General features: G+C 29.3%; 3 protein-coding genes across 3 annotated transcripts; 2 read left to right on the top strand and 1 right to left on the bottom strand.

Annotated features, from left to right (window-relative positions):
• Positions 1 to 277: 277 nt before the first annotated feature.
• On the top strand, positions 278 to 2,104 carry LOC126551914 (uncharacterized). Its single transcript, XM_050206307.1, has 2 exons — positions 278 to 537; positions 636 to 2,104. The coding sequence occupies exons 1-2, from the start codon at positions 398 to 400 to the stop codon at positions 1,978 to 1,980; spliced, it is 1,485 nt and encodes a 494-aa protein (XP_050062264.1). The 5' UTR covers positions 278 to 397; the 3' UTR covers positions 1,981 to 2,104.
• A 160-nt stretch (positions 2,105 to 2,264) lies between these two features.
• Positions 2,265 to 3,525, bottom strand: LOC126551923 (uncharacterized). The gene has a single exon (XM_050206315.1). The coding sequence runs from the start codon at positions 3,386 to 3,388 to the stop codon at positions 2,504 to 2,506; it is 885 nt and encodes a 294-aa protein (XP_050062272.1). The 5' UTR covers positions 3,389 to 3,525; the 3' UTR covers positions 2,265 to 2,503.
• Positions 3,526 to 7,748: 4,223 nt separating this feature from the next.
• Positions 7,749 to 8,398, top strand: LOC126552658 (uncharacterized). The gene is made up of 2 exons (XM_050207366.1): positions 7,749 to 8,096; positions 8,177 to 8,398. The coding sequence occupies exons 1-2, from the start codon at positions 7,749 to 7,751 to the stop codon at positions 8,396 to 8,398; spliced, it is 570 nt and encodes a 189-aa protein (XP_050063323.1).
• Positions 8,399 to 13,095: the final 4,697 nt, after the last annotated feature.

The following is a 13,095-nucleotide window of genomic DNA, read 5'->3' as shown; positions in this document are numbered from 1 at the left end:
TTTTTTCGTGACGCAGCTGCGTCAAATTAACCTCGTTCACGCCGCCACTGCACTATAGTATTATAGTAACAAAATGTAGTGTCAAAACAGTAAAACATTTTGAGCTTTTGGATTTGACTTCGAGAGCCAAAGAGTGTGTGAAACGTGAGGTGCCTTACGGAATAAAAAACAAAAACCAATAACCGATTTTATTCAAAAAATATAATAATTATTAACGTATATAGACACCGTGCAAACCTATACTAGCGCTGCCTGGTTTATAACACGACAAGTTCTTTTATTATCAACATAATAAACAAATAAGACAATAATCAATTGTAATATTGTTTTTTATTTTTGCTATTTGTTATTTGTCGACTATTGAATTTATAAGTACAGTTTTCGTCATTGAATAAAAATGAGTAACCGAATATGTTGTGTTGTTAATTGTAGCAACTCCTATAAAAATACAACCAATGTTAAATTCTACAGTTTTCCCAACAGACCCCATGAGAAAAACTTGAAAACATTGTGGGTAAAAGCTGTAAACCGATTAGAGTAAGTTGTATTAACATAATTTTTGGAACTCTTTTATTTACCTATATTCCTACATACCTAGTGCATAACATAACTTTATTGTAATTCTTCTTTTTTAGAATAAATGGTCACATTTGGCAGCCAAAGTCTCATAGTCTCATATGTAGTAATCATTTTGTTGGAAATAAAAAATCAAAAGATCCAAGCAGTCCTTCTTATGTGCCTTCCTTGTTTCCTCAAGTTTATAAAAAGAAATGTATAAATGAGGAACAGACAAGTGCTAGGTACAATCGTAATGTGAAACGTCAAGAAGCAAAATTAAAAATATTACCAGTTGATTCATTTTCAGATATACCATTAGGGGATAGTGAGTTTAACACTTTGAATACACTTGTTTGTACTGAATCAAAATCTGTCGATGTTGCTTGTCAAGTTGGTTTAGATTATCATGACAAAGATTCATTTAAATTTGAATGTGTATTTAATAAATCAAACAATGATGTATCAACTCAAGCATCAATTCCTATAGATTATAATTATACTTTTAAAAAGCCTAATTCCATTGACGTATCTTGTGGTCCTGATGTGTCTTCAATACATTTAAATTATTTTCAAGGGTTTCATTCAATTGACAATGAATCTCAACTAAAAGATTTAACTGGCACCACTTTTAAAGTATTTAAACTTTTATTATCATTAACACTTGATTCAACCTGTAGCACAATTAGTAAGGAAAATAGGTTATTAATGTTTTTAATAAAAATTAAACTTGGTATTACATATTCGGCCATTAGTGTTCTTTTTAATGTTAATCGTACTACTGTTACAAGGATATTTTATAATATTCTAAATTCTTTAGTAACAAAAACAAAAGAGTTCATTTTTTGGCCAAACAAAAAAACTATTTTGGAAACACTACCAAAATCTTTCAAAAAAAACTACCCTAACTGTCGTTGTATAATTGATTGCACCGAAATTAAAACTGAACAGCCAAATACTGTTGAACAAAGAGTTCACATGTACTCTAGATACAAAAATGCTTATACAGTAAAAGTACTTATTGCTATAACTCCGAATGGTTTAATTTGTTTTTTATCAAAGTGTTATGGGGGTAAAGCAAGTGATACGTTTATTACCAACGATAGTGGGTTTTTATTAAAACTAGAACCTGGAGATGAAGTGTTAGCAGATAAAGGGTTCCCGGGTATCAAGGTCCCTTGTGATGAAAAACAAAGTATATTAGTAATGCCACCTATTCTTCATAATGGATGGTTTACAGAAGAAGAGGTGATTGAAACTTACAATGTAGCTAGTGTACGTATACACATTGAAAGGGTGTTTGCCAGATTAAAAACTTATGGTATATTGAATAAAATCACCTCAGATTTACTTTCTTCTATTGACGACATCATACACATATGTTGTGTACTAACCAATTTACAAAGCCCTATAATAAATGAATAATAACATTGTATAATTTATCTTAACATTTTATTATTACTTTAAAGAAACAAAACAAGTCATATTCTACTGATATAAATAATTAACAATGAGTAAAAAAACAAAATAAATTTTAGTATATTATCATATAAACAATTTTTTTAAATTTAGGTATAAGTAACTTTTAAATTTTAATAACTTCTTAATTGTATTAATTAAAGACAATTTTTTTAACACTGATTAATTATAATAATTATTTTTGACTAGGTACACTTTCTAATTTTTATAGTTTGGTTGTATTCATTATTAATAATTTTTTACTTTAAAATGAACATTTTTATATTATATTTAATAAACTTTTATTTGTATTTTGAAATATATAAGATATTACATAATTACATACCTCCTGGTATATTTATAATATTTGTATAACCTGGAGTGTACCAAATATTTTTTATTATAACAGATATTTTATAGTGTTATTGTGATACAGTCATAAAACACAAATATATACTACACTTTATGCAATACATATGTTTAAATATATTTAAGACTTTATAAGTTTCTGTAAATAAAAGTTAAAGTAAAAATATTCCAATCTTATTAATATTTTTTTTAAGAACATATCATTTTTGTCAATAGTTATAATAATTGGATCAATTTTATTGTATACCAAAAAGTCACATTTATCCAAACCACTACAATACATTAAAATTTGACATTGTGTGTAGTACTGGTGATTTTTTTTAAGGCAAATTTGGTTTTTTTCATATTTTAAATAAGACACATTCAATGTATTATTAACAGAATTAAAAATTGGTTTATCTTTACAAGAAATGGGACATTTTACCTCTAAAACTTTGACTAATTTTCCATGTTCAACAACTATACCATCAGGGCTAGCACAAAGCCATGTATTTTTGGAATGAATAATAACTCCACATTTAATAACTGAAGTATTGAAACTTTTAGAATAAAAATCTAAAGCTATGTTTTCAAATTGTTTACCGTAAGCAACGTTAATTTTACCTTGATAACCTAAATTTTTATTAGTTAAAAGAGATATGGCTAATTTATTTTGATTTTGAATAGATAAATCTTTACATGATTTAATTTTATGAGCCTTAAGACTAGCTGATATTCTATCATTTCTAATTTTGACCCATAAATTACTTTCAGATTGTGCCTTTGTTTCATTAAATATTTGTGTTATTTTATTAGTATTAACCATAATGTTTTTAAAAAAGTATTCATTCTCATTACAATTTAAAGGGAAGTTATAGCCTGAGTTAAAAATTATATTACTGTTTTGCAAGTGTAACACATCACATATAAAGCTTTTGTCCATATCCTTTTCTACTTCATTCAAAATAAAATCTAAACATTTTTTACTTTCAATAAATGCTTCACATTGCTGTTCTTTTTCAATCATATTAGTCAAAATACATGGTATAGATAAAATATTATACTTTTTCACAAGAGACTCATGGTTAATTGAGTTGATTTCAGATTTGTGATCCTTTTACTCTTCTTTGGAAATAGAGCATCAATAGTCTTTCCTTTTTTATATTTTGCCTCTCCTGACTTTGAAGGTTTTCCCCATTCTTGCTCATTATTCGTTTTTGACAGGTGTCCTCCTCATTATTTATATAGCAAATCACAGCTGCAATATGCTTACAACTACCTCCAGCACCAGCAGCACACTGACATGAGCTGTTGATAACATTTCTGGTAGGATTTAGCTATGCAAATATTTTTATAAAATATGAGTATAACAATAAAATAGAAAATATTACATTATTACCTACCTCCAAAGTTCCTTTATAAGGTGGTAAACTTACAGAAGTTTGCCTTATAACAAACCAGATATAAAAGAATATCCATTAGGCTGTTGTATTTCTTGGACAGTATGCACATGTCCACTATTTACCAGTTTTTCACCTTTATTATTTCTAAATACATTATCAAAATGAATGACACTAAAGCCACATTTAACACAAACATCAGGTTGATTCATTTTATAGGTAAGTAGAAGTTAAAATGTTAAAATAACTAAATAACTACTAAATGTATTTTTAATCTTTTGAATCAAAAATACACCACGCTTAAACACGTAAAAGGACCATCAAGATCTTATAATAATAGAACTTGTGGAGTTGTCCACCAGACCGCGCTGTTTTTCTTCGCTTGCACGTTGCCTATACTGACTAAAAATAAAGATTAAATAATAAATAAATAAATAAATATAAATATAAAATGTATTATGTATATATTGGTTTAATATATAATTGGTTAAATAATTTTTATTTTAATTCAATTAATTTTTTGAACCCCGTCAAGACGAAAACCCCGATAACCGGAAAATTGCATGGTCCCAGCGATTCCGTCTTCGAGATTTTACTGTATATTAAGGGCCGTATTAGCGTATACCTAGGCACTTTAGGCACTGTGCCTAGGGCCTACGAAAATTATGGCTATGATTTTATTGTAAACGCATAATAGCATAATAGAGGATGGTTTTGTTTTATACTTTTGCAAATTTAATTATATATAAAATATATTAGAGTAAAATGAATTGTTTTTAGGATCTGCTAAAACTGTTTTCATATAAAAAGTTGTAAAAGTTTAAATTTGATTTTTATGCTGTAAATGCCTATTTTTCTTTTTAAAAGCTTAACACAGATATTTCACACTTTTTCTCCCAATGAGAAGGTTTCTTAATAATTTAAATACTTGACAATGGCCCTGCAGGGGCTAGGGGCCTACGATAATATTAATAATAAAAATATAGGTGACTAAATTATTTTTCTATTGGATTAGAATTTAGAACTACCTGCTATTCATTTTAAAAATAATGAATATAGGTATATTGCCCCTTACCAATGAGTCTTAAGTAACTGTACAATACATAATAGGAATACGGTACCATAGGCGTAACTAGGGGGGCTGGGGGGGGTTATTCCCTCCAACATTAGCCCCCCTGTCAAAATTCCTAGTTCCACACTCTCGTCATAGTATTAACATTTTTAAACTTAAATTTAAAATTCGTTTTATATTTTTATAATATCTTGGAAAATTTTTAATATTTTTGGTTTTAAATAAATTTTCCAATACTGAGCGGAGGCTTAAGCTGTAAATTGGAATAATTTTGTACATAAAAATCTTTTAAAATTCTATAGAAGTATCTAAAATAAACTTAATAATATGTTATATATAAATATTTTAACCTCAATACCACTTTTTTTCTTATTTGTTTTATAATAATATAATAAAATATTAATTTCATTTATGTTACATGTCTAATGAATGAATGTTATGTGTTTGAGGGTGGGGGGGGCGGAGCCCCCCACCTAATTTACTTATTATAACAATTCTAGGGCTGAAGCCCTCCCCTAACTCTGATCTAGTTACTCCTATGACAGTACCTATAATATTTATTCATTTCAAAAATAATTATTATCTATACAATATATTATTATTTATCAAATTAAATCTAAAATAACTAAACGACAAATAAAATATAGGTAATGATGGTCTAATATAGAATCGGGAAGTAGGTTGCACACTAGATTTTGTTTTGCTTGAAAATAATATTTTGATTCAATTCATTACAAATGACCAAATTACAAATTTACAAAGTAATTATGTAAAAGTTCTAATATTGCAATTATTTAATCATTTTTAAATTTCTTATCTCCAGAAACTTAGTAGATACAGGTATACAAACTTAAGATTTCAGTATTTAGTATTAATATTAAATTATTAACTTAATCTTACAATGTGTCTCAAACATATTCCTTGTAATGAATTTTTATTTCTATTGAGAATTCAGTTTTTTATTCATTAGCAAAATAATTTTATTGATTTAAAATAACATACATAGGTTAAATAGTTATATATTGATGTAAATACACATAGATCATGATGATATTATACAAAATAGTTATACAGGATTATTATTTCACGAATTTATATAATATTAAGATATCGGCTTTGATATTAGTTATATTCACAAACATGTAGATATACATTTTTAACTACTTACAATTATTCGGGATATAATATTATATACGTTCAGGTGATTGTTAACAGACGTAATCACGAGTATAAAATGAGACGACTTCACACTAGTTGGTATCTGACGTAATATTTCACGTAAATAAGAAAAGGTATAGGTTTATCTATATATTTCGGCGGCGATATTGTATAGTACAATGCTGGTGATACCGCAGCGGCAAAAAACACGTATATATAGTTATATGCAACGGGCACGATAACGGCGGCGATTGCGGCGCGGATAAGAATAACGGCGCGGGTAATACCTCTGACGGCGCGGCGGAAAACACACTCTGGCACGTGGCTAGTCGGCCGACTGTTTCTAGCCGTCCAATAGCCGTCGGTTAAGAGGCCGATTGGAGACCGAGAGCTGCAGTAGGTAGCCAAGTACTAGACACGGTCAGAGCGTGTCGGGAAGGTGATTCCGGTACCGATACGGTGCGTCTTTTATCATTTTTCGGTAGAACATGTGAGCGGTAGAAGTGTCAGGGCGCACTTCGTGTTTTCTACCATTTTTACCGGTATTGTTTTGGTTATTTAATATAACAGCGACATTGGGGCAAATAAATCGATATTAAATGATTTCTAAAATTTATTATAGCTTCTTAAAATACGTTAATTACTTTCATCGGATGAATAACTTGACTATCGTTAAAACCTATTGCCCTTGCGCGCTCTCTATTGTAACAATTAGGCGTGAACTGTTTGTAATGTCGTGAATAAAATACTACTAGCGGTAGTGTTGTGTTCGTTACATCCTAGAAATCTACTAATAAGTTTTAATATTAATATTTTCCCTAATCAACCCATTAGTCACTACATTAGATGCCTTCTTGATTGAACTATTTGAACTCATTCTATAGGCATAGTTCGCGAATGCCAATTGAAATTCTTATTCTATGGTACATTTTTGCTCTTTTAAAAAAAGTTTCTACATTATTCAACATGACAGGTAGGACTATTATTATATAAATATATTTTTACATTTGTACTGATTAATAGTTTAAAAATTGGTTTCAAATTTTATACAGCAATTATTTTAAAATTTACATGTATTTAAGAAACAAAAAACAGTAAAATTCACAGCAATAACTACATAAAATAAAATAATACTTTTGGCATTAAAGATATTTATTCAATTGTATTAATTTAAATAATTTAGATTCACAAGATGATCCAACACCACGTTCTAGATCTCGATCTCCAATTTTCTTTAACATAGCTCATGTTTTGGGAAATGTTGAAGACAATAACTTGCAATCTAGAAGAGTTCCAGGTATTAGAGGCAATTTAATATACGCAGATACACAAGATTATACTTATATTCAAAATAATGTATCCACCAATCGAAGGTTTATTTAAATAAAATAATAAATATACATGAAAAATTATATATAAAAATATTATGGCTCTAGGCCAAGGCTCTAGTTAAGGTGTTCAAGATACGAACAAGGTTGTGGATCAACTGCGTCCATGTCATTGATCCCCGAAAATGATCCAATTATTATGTACCAGCCACATAACCATGGACCAGGTCATGATATTGAAATTGGCTATTTTTAGCAGCATTAAGACTGAGGGCTTCAAACGAGGGTATACCAGCAAGAGCTATTTATGAAGATGTTTCTAGAAGGAAAATAAATATATTATTACAAAATATTGTGTAATTATTTATATTAAAATGTAATTTAACCGTTTCAGATATCTCAATGCAGCAATAGAGGTGTCAAGAGAACATGCACTTAGAGCAATACGCCATGTTCAGCGTAGATTTAGTCACAAGTACCGAATACTTTGAGGGCTATGGAGAGACTATTATGTCTTTAAGATGGCATGGACGTCTCTTAAACGTATTGGATGATATTAACAATGTCCCATTCTATCAAGGTAATCTTGAATACTTTGATAATAATGCAGTTGTGTTTGGTGGTTTAATATTTGCTAATGTGGCATTTCTTCAACACTGTGCACCATATTTTCGCCAAGCTCGAGTTGTAGCAGTAGATAGGACATTTAGTGTTCTTCCTCGTTACCCAGCTGATGTGGAGCAGTTTGTCACTATTCATGTGATATTAGACAACATTGTAAATATGGTTATGTTTAGTAGCTGAATATTATTATAATAATATAGTATATTATTTTTATCATACATTCATACTTATAGTCTGTTCCTGTATTATATGCCATTCTGAACCGCAGAACAGAAAATGTATATATTCGGTTATGGCAATTCTTGAGAAGAGATTTGCCATTCGATATTTTTGATTGGGAAAATTTACAAATTATTACCGACTTTGAAACCGCAATGCGTAATGCAGTAAGGAGAATTGTACCGCAATGCAGACTGATTGGATGTTGGTTCCATTTTAGTCAGGTCTGTATATAATATCCTGTAAAATTATATTTTATATTAATTAATTTACTTGATTACAGAATATAGTACGATTTATTCAAAATCATAACATAATTCAGTTAGTCCGAAATAATAGCAATATTCCTATTATTATTAGAATGGTGATTGAAATTTTTTAAACATTTTATAAGTCTGGGAAATAAATAAAAATAAATATATATATATTTTTTCACAGGTTATAGCATTACCTTATTTGCCATCAGAAATAAATACAGACCTCCCAAACAATTTCCACATTGTTGGAGGTTTTTTGGCCATTCAAGAATTAGCAAGAAGCATGGATGTATCTTTACATCTGACAGATATTTTTGAATATATACAAAATTTTTGGTTGAATATTATTCATCCAGATGGATTTTCCGTTTTTGGATTGAATATCCGGACCAATAATTTTATTGAGAGTATGTTGAAAATCTCTATTGTCCAACATCCTACAGTTTGGACTTTTTGGGGTGATTTTTTTTTTCATTAATTCTATCTTATTTAAACTTAAATTATAGGTATGTATATTAATCACAATTCCATTTATAATTTGATTATTATAGATAGGCTGCGTTCTGTAGAAAATCGTGTACGAAGGGAAACTCGTCAAATAATTAATGGTCAACAAGTAATGAATTTAATTTACCTATCTAATAAACATTATTCTTTCATACACGCTGTCAGTACAATCAATACATTGTAAATATTGTATACAAATGTAACACTTATTGAAACATACTGTTCTAGGTCAGGAGATCAATAATTACTTCGAGGGACACTAACAATAATATCTTGGCCGATGCATTAAGGCTTGTACAAAATGGATGGTATGATACTATGGCCTACCTTCGAAGGGTATCATATTCAGTAAATAATTATTTAAATGAGCAAATAGGCCCCATTCCAAATGGTAAATTTGAAAATGAGTATTGTTTTTACAGCCAGCTAAAATTATATATTTTTCCTTTTAATCTAGATATCAACCAACAAGTAGGTGCCATTATTTTGGAACCCCTACCATTGCCATCACCACTACTACCTCGTAGGGTAAGAGGCCGTGGTCGTGGTAATATGCAAGTTATTGGTCCAGTTGAAAATAATAGGATTCCACACCGTAGAGGAAGACCAATTGGCCGTATACAGGCTGGAGGTCGAGTAATAAATAATCCACTAATAGGTAATTCTATAAAAGAAAAATAATTATTAAATAAGTATTTTATAATGAATAAAGTATTTGAATTTTATATATTAGTTGAGGAAGTGGAAGATGTGGTTGAGCCAATTCAACAAAATGATGATCACGGACAAACTGACAATGATGATGTAGCCGAAAATCAATTGTTATTAACAAATGGTAATTAAATAATTAATAGTTATTTATATGATAAATATATAAAAATCAAAAATTAAAAACTAATATTCTATTCAATATTTACAGAAGTACCAGCTTTATTTATGGTTAATACCTTAACAGCTCATGTTACTGTTCCACCAATTGGAGGTACCTATAATAAATAATTTTGTTAACTACAATAAATTTTTCTATAATTAATTAATATAACAAAAACCTACTGTTTTGTTTTATTGTGTAGGTGAAGACCAAAATCGATGTTTTGTTTGTTTAGAAAACCATGACGTAGTTGGCACAGAAAACAATTTTCTACCATGTGGCCATGGGTGGTGCTGTGACAGATGTGCAGAACGTATACAGCGTTGTCCTGTTTGCAAAGTTCCTTTCCCGAGAACACAGCCAATTCATATTGTACATGCTATCGGTAAATATTAAATAAATATAAATTAGTATTTTAAATTATATTTTATTGTGTATATTAAATTACAGGTGGGTGGATAGAAAACCATAATATTACAGATCCAACTGGAAGCCAATGCCTAGGATGCTTACGCTTCATGAGGGATGTACTCAACAATTCAAGGTATATATATTTATATTGTGGACACGGATGGCTTTGTGTGGATTGTGCCATACCTCCTCCACCCAATTGTGAGATATGCAGGGAAGAAATAGATGGTGTAGTAAAAATGTACATAGTACGATCATAGTACATAGTATTGATTGTATATTTAATCAATCAAATTTAATAAATTACACTTTGAATACCTAAGCTTATGTATGTTTTTTATTTATTAAAAATTTGTATAAATCTTATTTAAGGTTAAGGGATAAACAAATTTTAAAAAGGGTGAGGAATTCTGTAATGGACAATTTAAAATAATTACAAAATAAGTACAAGTAATTAATTTTTTTTCATTATGATATCTTCATTCACATATTTTAATCAAAAAATAAAGTATTATAATGTTAATAATATTGGGCTTATATAATTTGAGAAAACTGAACATAATAATTTAAATTTAAACTACCCCATATTTAATAACCTAAATAATTAAACATTTCAGAATTCAGTTTAACTAAATCTATTTTAAAAGTATTTTTATTAATTTAAATGAAAATCAATATTTTTAAAACTTACCTATTTCCAATAAAATGTCATATACTAAATAGGTAGGTAAACAGTGTAAAGTAATTATCTATTATCTGTGGATTTTTCTTAAAAATTGGTGCTACAGATTATCGTACAGCTAAAAGATTTTTTTATTATTTTATTTTTATGCTAAGTTTATCTTAGTCCGTGGCTGAAAAAAAAATTCAATGCCATGGAATGAATATGTGTCTAAATGGTTTTTGGCTTTTGTCACACGTATTACATATATGGTATATAATGTGATCGATGAGTGTAAGATATAATAGTAAACAAGACACTTAAGTAATAATCGGTAAGGATGCAAAAAAAAAAAAATTATGTAGTTATATGAGGATTATAGTACAATACAAGTGATAGGGTGAGTTTCCGTCTTCGTTAGCATATTATATAATTTAAGATAAGGCTTAGTGTCTAATTTTTTTTTTTTTTTTTCGTATGGCGTATTTAAGTCTGGGAGTAGGCCCGAAGGCCTAGTTCGGACGCCTATTTGGCAGAATTTCTAAAGGGGCACCCGTAGGTTTCTGCCATGCCCCATGGGGGATGGCGGCACTTATTCTTCGGACACCGTGACTTGCCCGAAGAAAAATGCCACCCGGTGACCGCGGATCGAACCAGCGGCCGGCTGCGCCGCAACCGACGCCTTAGATCGCACGGCCACCTCGTCCCCCTTAGTGTCTAATATAAAATGTTTATTAAGTTATCATAATACCTAATAAAAATTTAAAATTAACAAAAAAATCTTATATTAGACATCTATCTAATGTAAAAAAAAAAAAAAAACAAAGTTGAATATGTATAAAATTTTCATACTTCATAGAATTGTATTTGAATAATTAAACACTATTTAACCTGGCAAGAACAGTGCAATTATAAATTTTATAATTCAAATATATATGGTGCAACAATGGTTTATTATACAATTTTAATGTATTTTTGTATGATTAATTATTCATAATACTAATATTAATTAGTAATTAAATATGTTATTTATAGTTTTTTAATATACCTACCTATTAATTAAAAATTGAAAAATATTATTAAAAAAGATAAACATTTAATATTGAAGATAAATAAAAAATTATAATTACCTATTTTTGCGGAGATTTTTTACCGCAATTGAGCAATTCCATTTAAATAGGTGCATTATGCATTCCAAATTACCTAAACTAAATTAAAACGATAGGACTCGAGAACTAATAGCTATGTAGTATGCAGGAACTAGAAACTCACATGACAAAATAACTTTAAGTTAGTTTATTTAGTCATGGCCTCATGGAAACTCATTTTATAAAATATAAACATAAAATTGTATTTACTTTTTTATATATTCTGTGATAAATGTATCATAACATTCGTAGCAGTAGTTCACCGCACAATCTAATATCGTTGTAGTTGATATTCGTAACAATTGACATTCGAGATAGTTGTATACGTAGTATCATTGATTATAAATATTATAGATTGCTCACTGGCCGGTTTTTCGGAGGCACGGAAAGAATCGGGTAACGCTATGAGGCGCTGTAGTCGCGGGGTTAGTGTGGTCGGGTAACGTTGTAATCGCTAGTAGTCACGTCTGGTCGGCGGTGGGCCGCCGGTGGCACAGCGATTTCAGGAAAGGCACAGCATTCCATAATTGACTACCCGTCTATACTTTATAATCATTTTACACTATCTCTATCGACTCTATCATTATGGTAATACAGCATAATATCCGGCAAGCATAGCTAACGTTGGGCACTAGATGTGCAATTCGAGATCCTCTGCGTTTTCACTGATTTACTGATACAGTGATACGGGATAATCAATATCGACTGTATTTAGCTTATAAATATCCACTGTTTATGTAGGAAAAAAAAATACATAAAAACTAGACTAATATAAATAGTTTATATAATGTATACAATAATTATACACTCAAAGTATTCACATAAGTTAAGTACCTATTTTTTGGAAAAATACGTAATTTTTCAATGTTTTGTGCGTGTTTTATATTCTGAGTATAACACATTTGCTCAATCAAATAACTTGAAAATGTATTTCGAGGTTTCCTCATAAATAGTGTACTTATAAAAAAATTAAGCGTAAATTCATAATAATTTTTATAGGCGTCTGAAGTTTAGTGCTGGTAAAGTGTGATTTTTTTTCAGTAGCAGTAGCATATGCTACTGCTACTAAAAAAATAAC

This window comes from Aphis gossypii, chromosome X (assembly GCF_020184175.1).
Source record: "Aphis gossypii isolate Hap1 chromosome X, ASM2018417v2, whole genome shotgun sequence".
Classification (NCBI taxonomy): domain Eukaryota; kingdom Metazoa; phylum Arthropoda; class Insecta; order Hemiptera; family Aphididae; genus Aphis; species Aphis gossypii.
Note: the sequence above shows the minus strand (reverse complement) of the source record. Positions and strands in the feature narration are given on the sequence as shown.

Excerpts from the sequence above, each read along its gene's own strand:
- LOC126551914 (XM_050206307.1), top strand. The coding sequence starts at position 398 with ATGAGTAACCGAATATGTTGTGTTGTTAATTGTAGCAACTCCTATAAA. Across the intron at positions 538-635 it reads AAAGCTGTAAACCGATTAGA|AATAAATGGTCACATTTGGC; the intron begins GTAAGTTGTATT and ends CTTCTTTTTTAG.
- LOC126551923 (XM_050206315.1), bottom strand. The coding sequence starts at position 3,388 with ATGATTGAAAAAGAACAGCAATGTGAAGCATTTATTGAAAGTAAAAAA.
- LOC126552658 (XM_050207366.1), top strand. The coding sequence starts at position 7,749 with ATGCACTTAGAGCAATACGCCATGTTCAGCGTAGATTTAGTCACAAGT. Across the intron at positions 8,097-8,176 it reads ATGTGATATTAGACAACATT|TCTGTTCCTGTATTATATGC; the intron begins GTAAATATGGTT and ends TCATACTTATAG.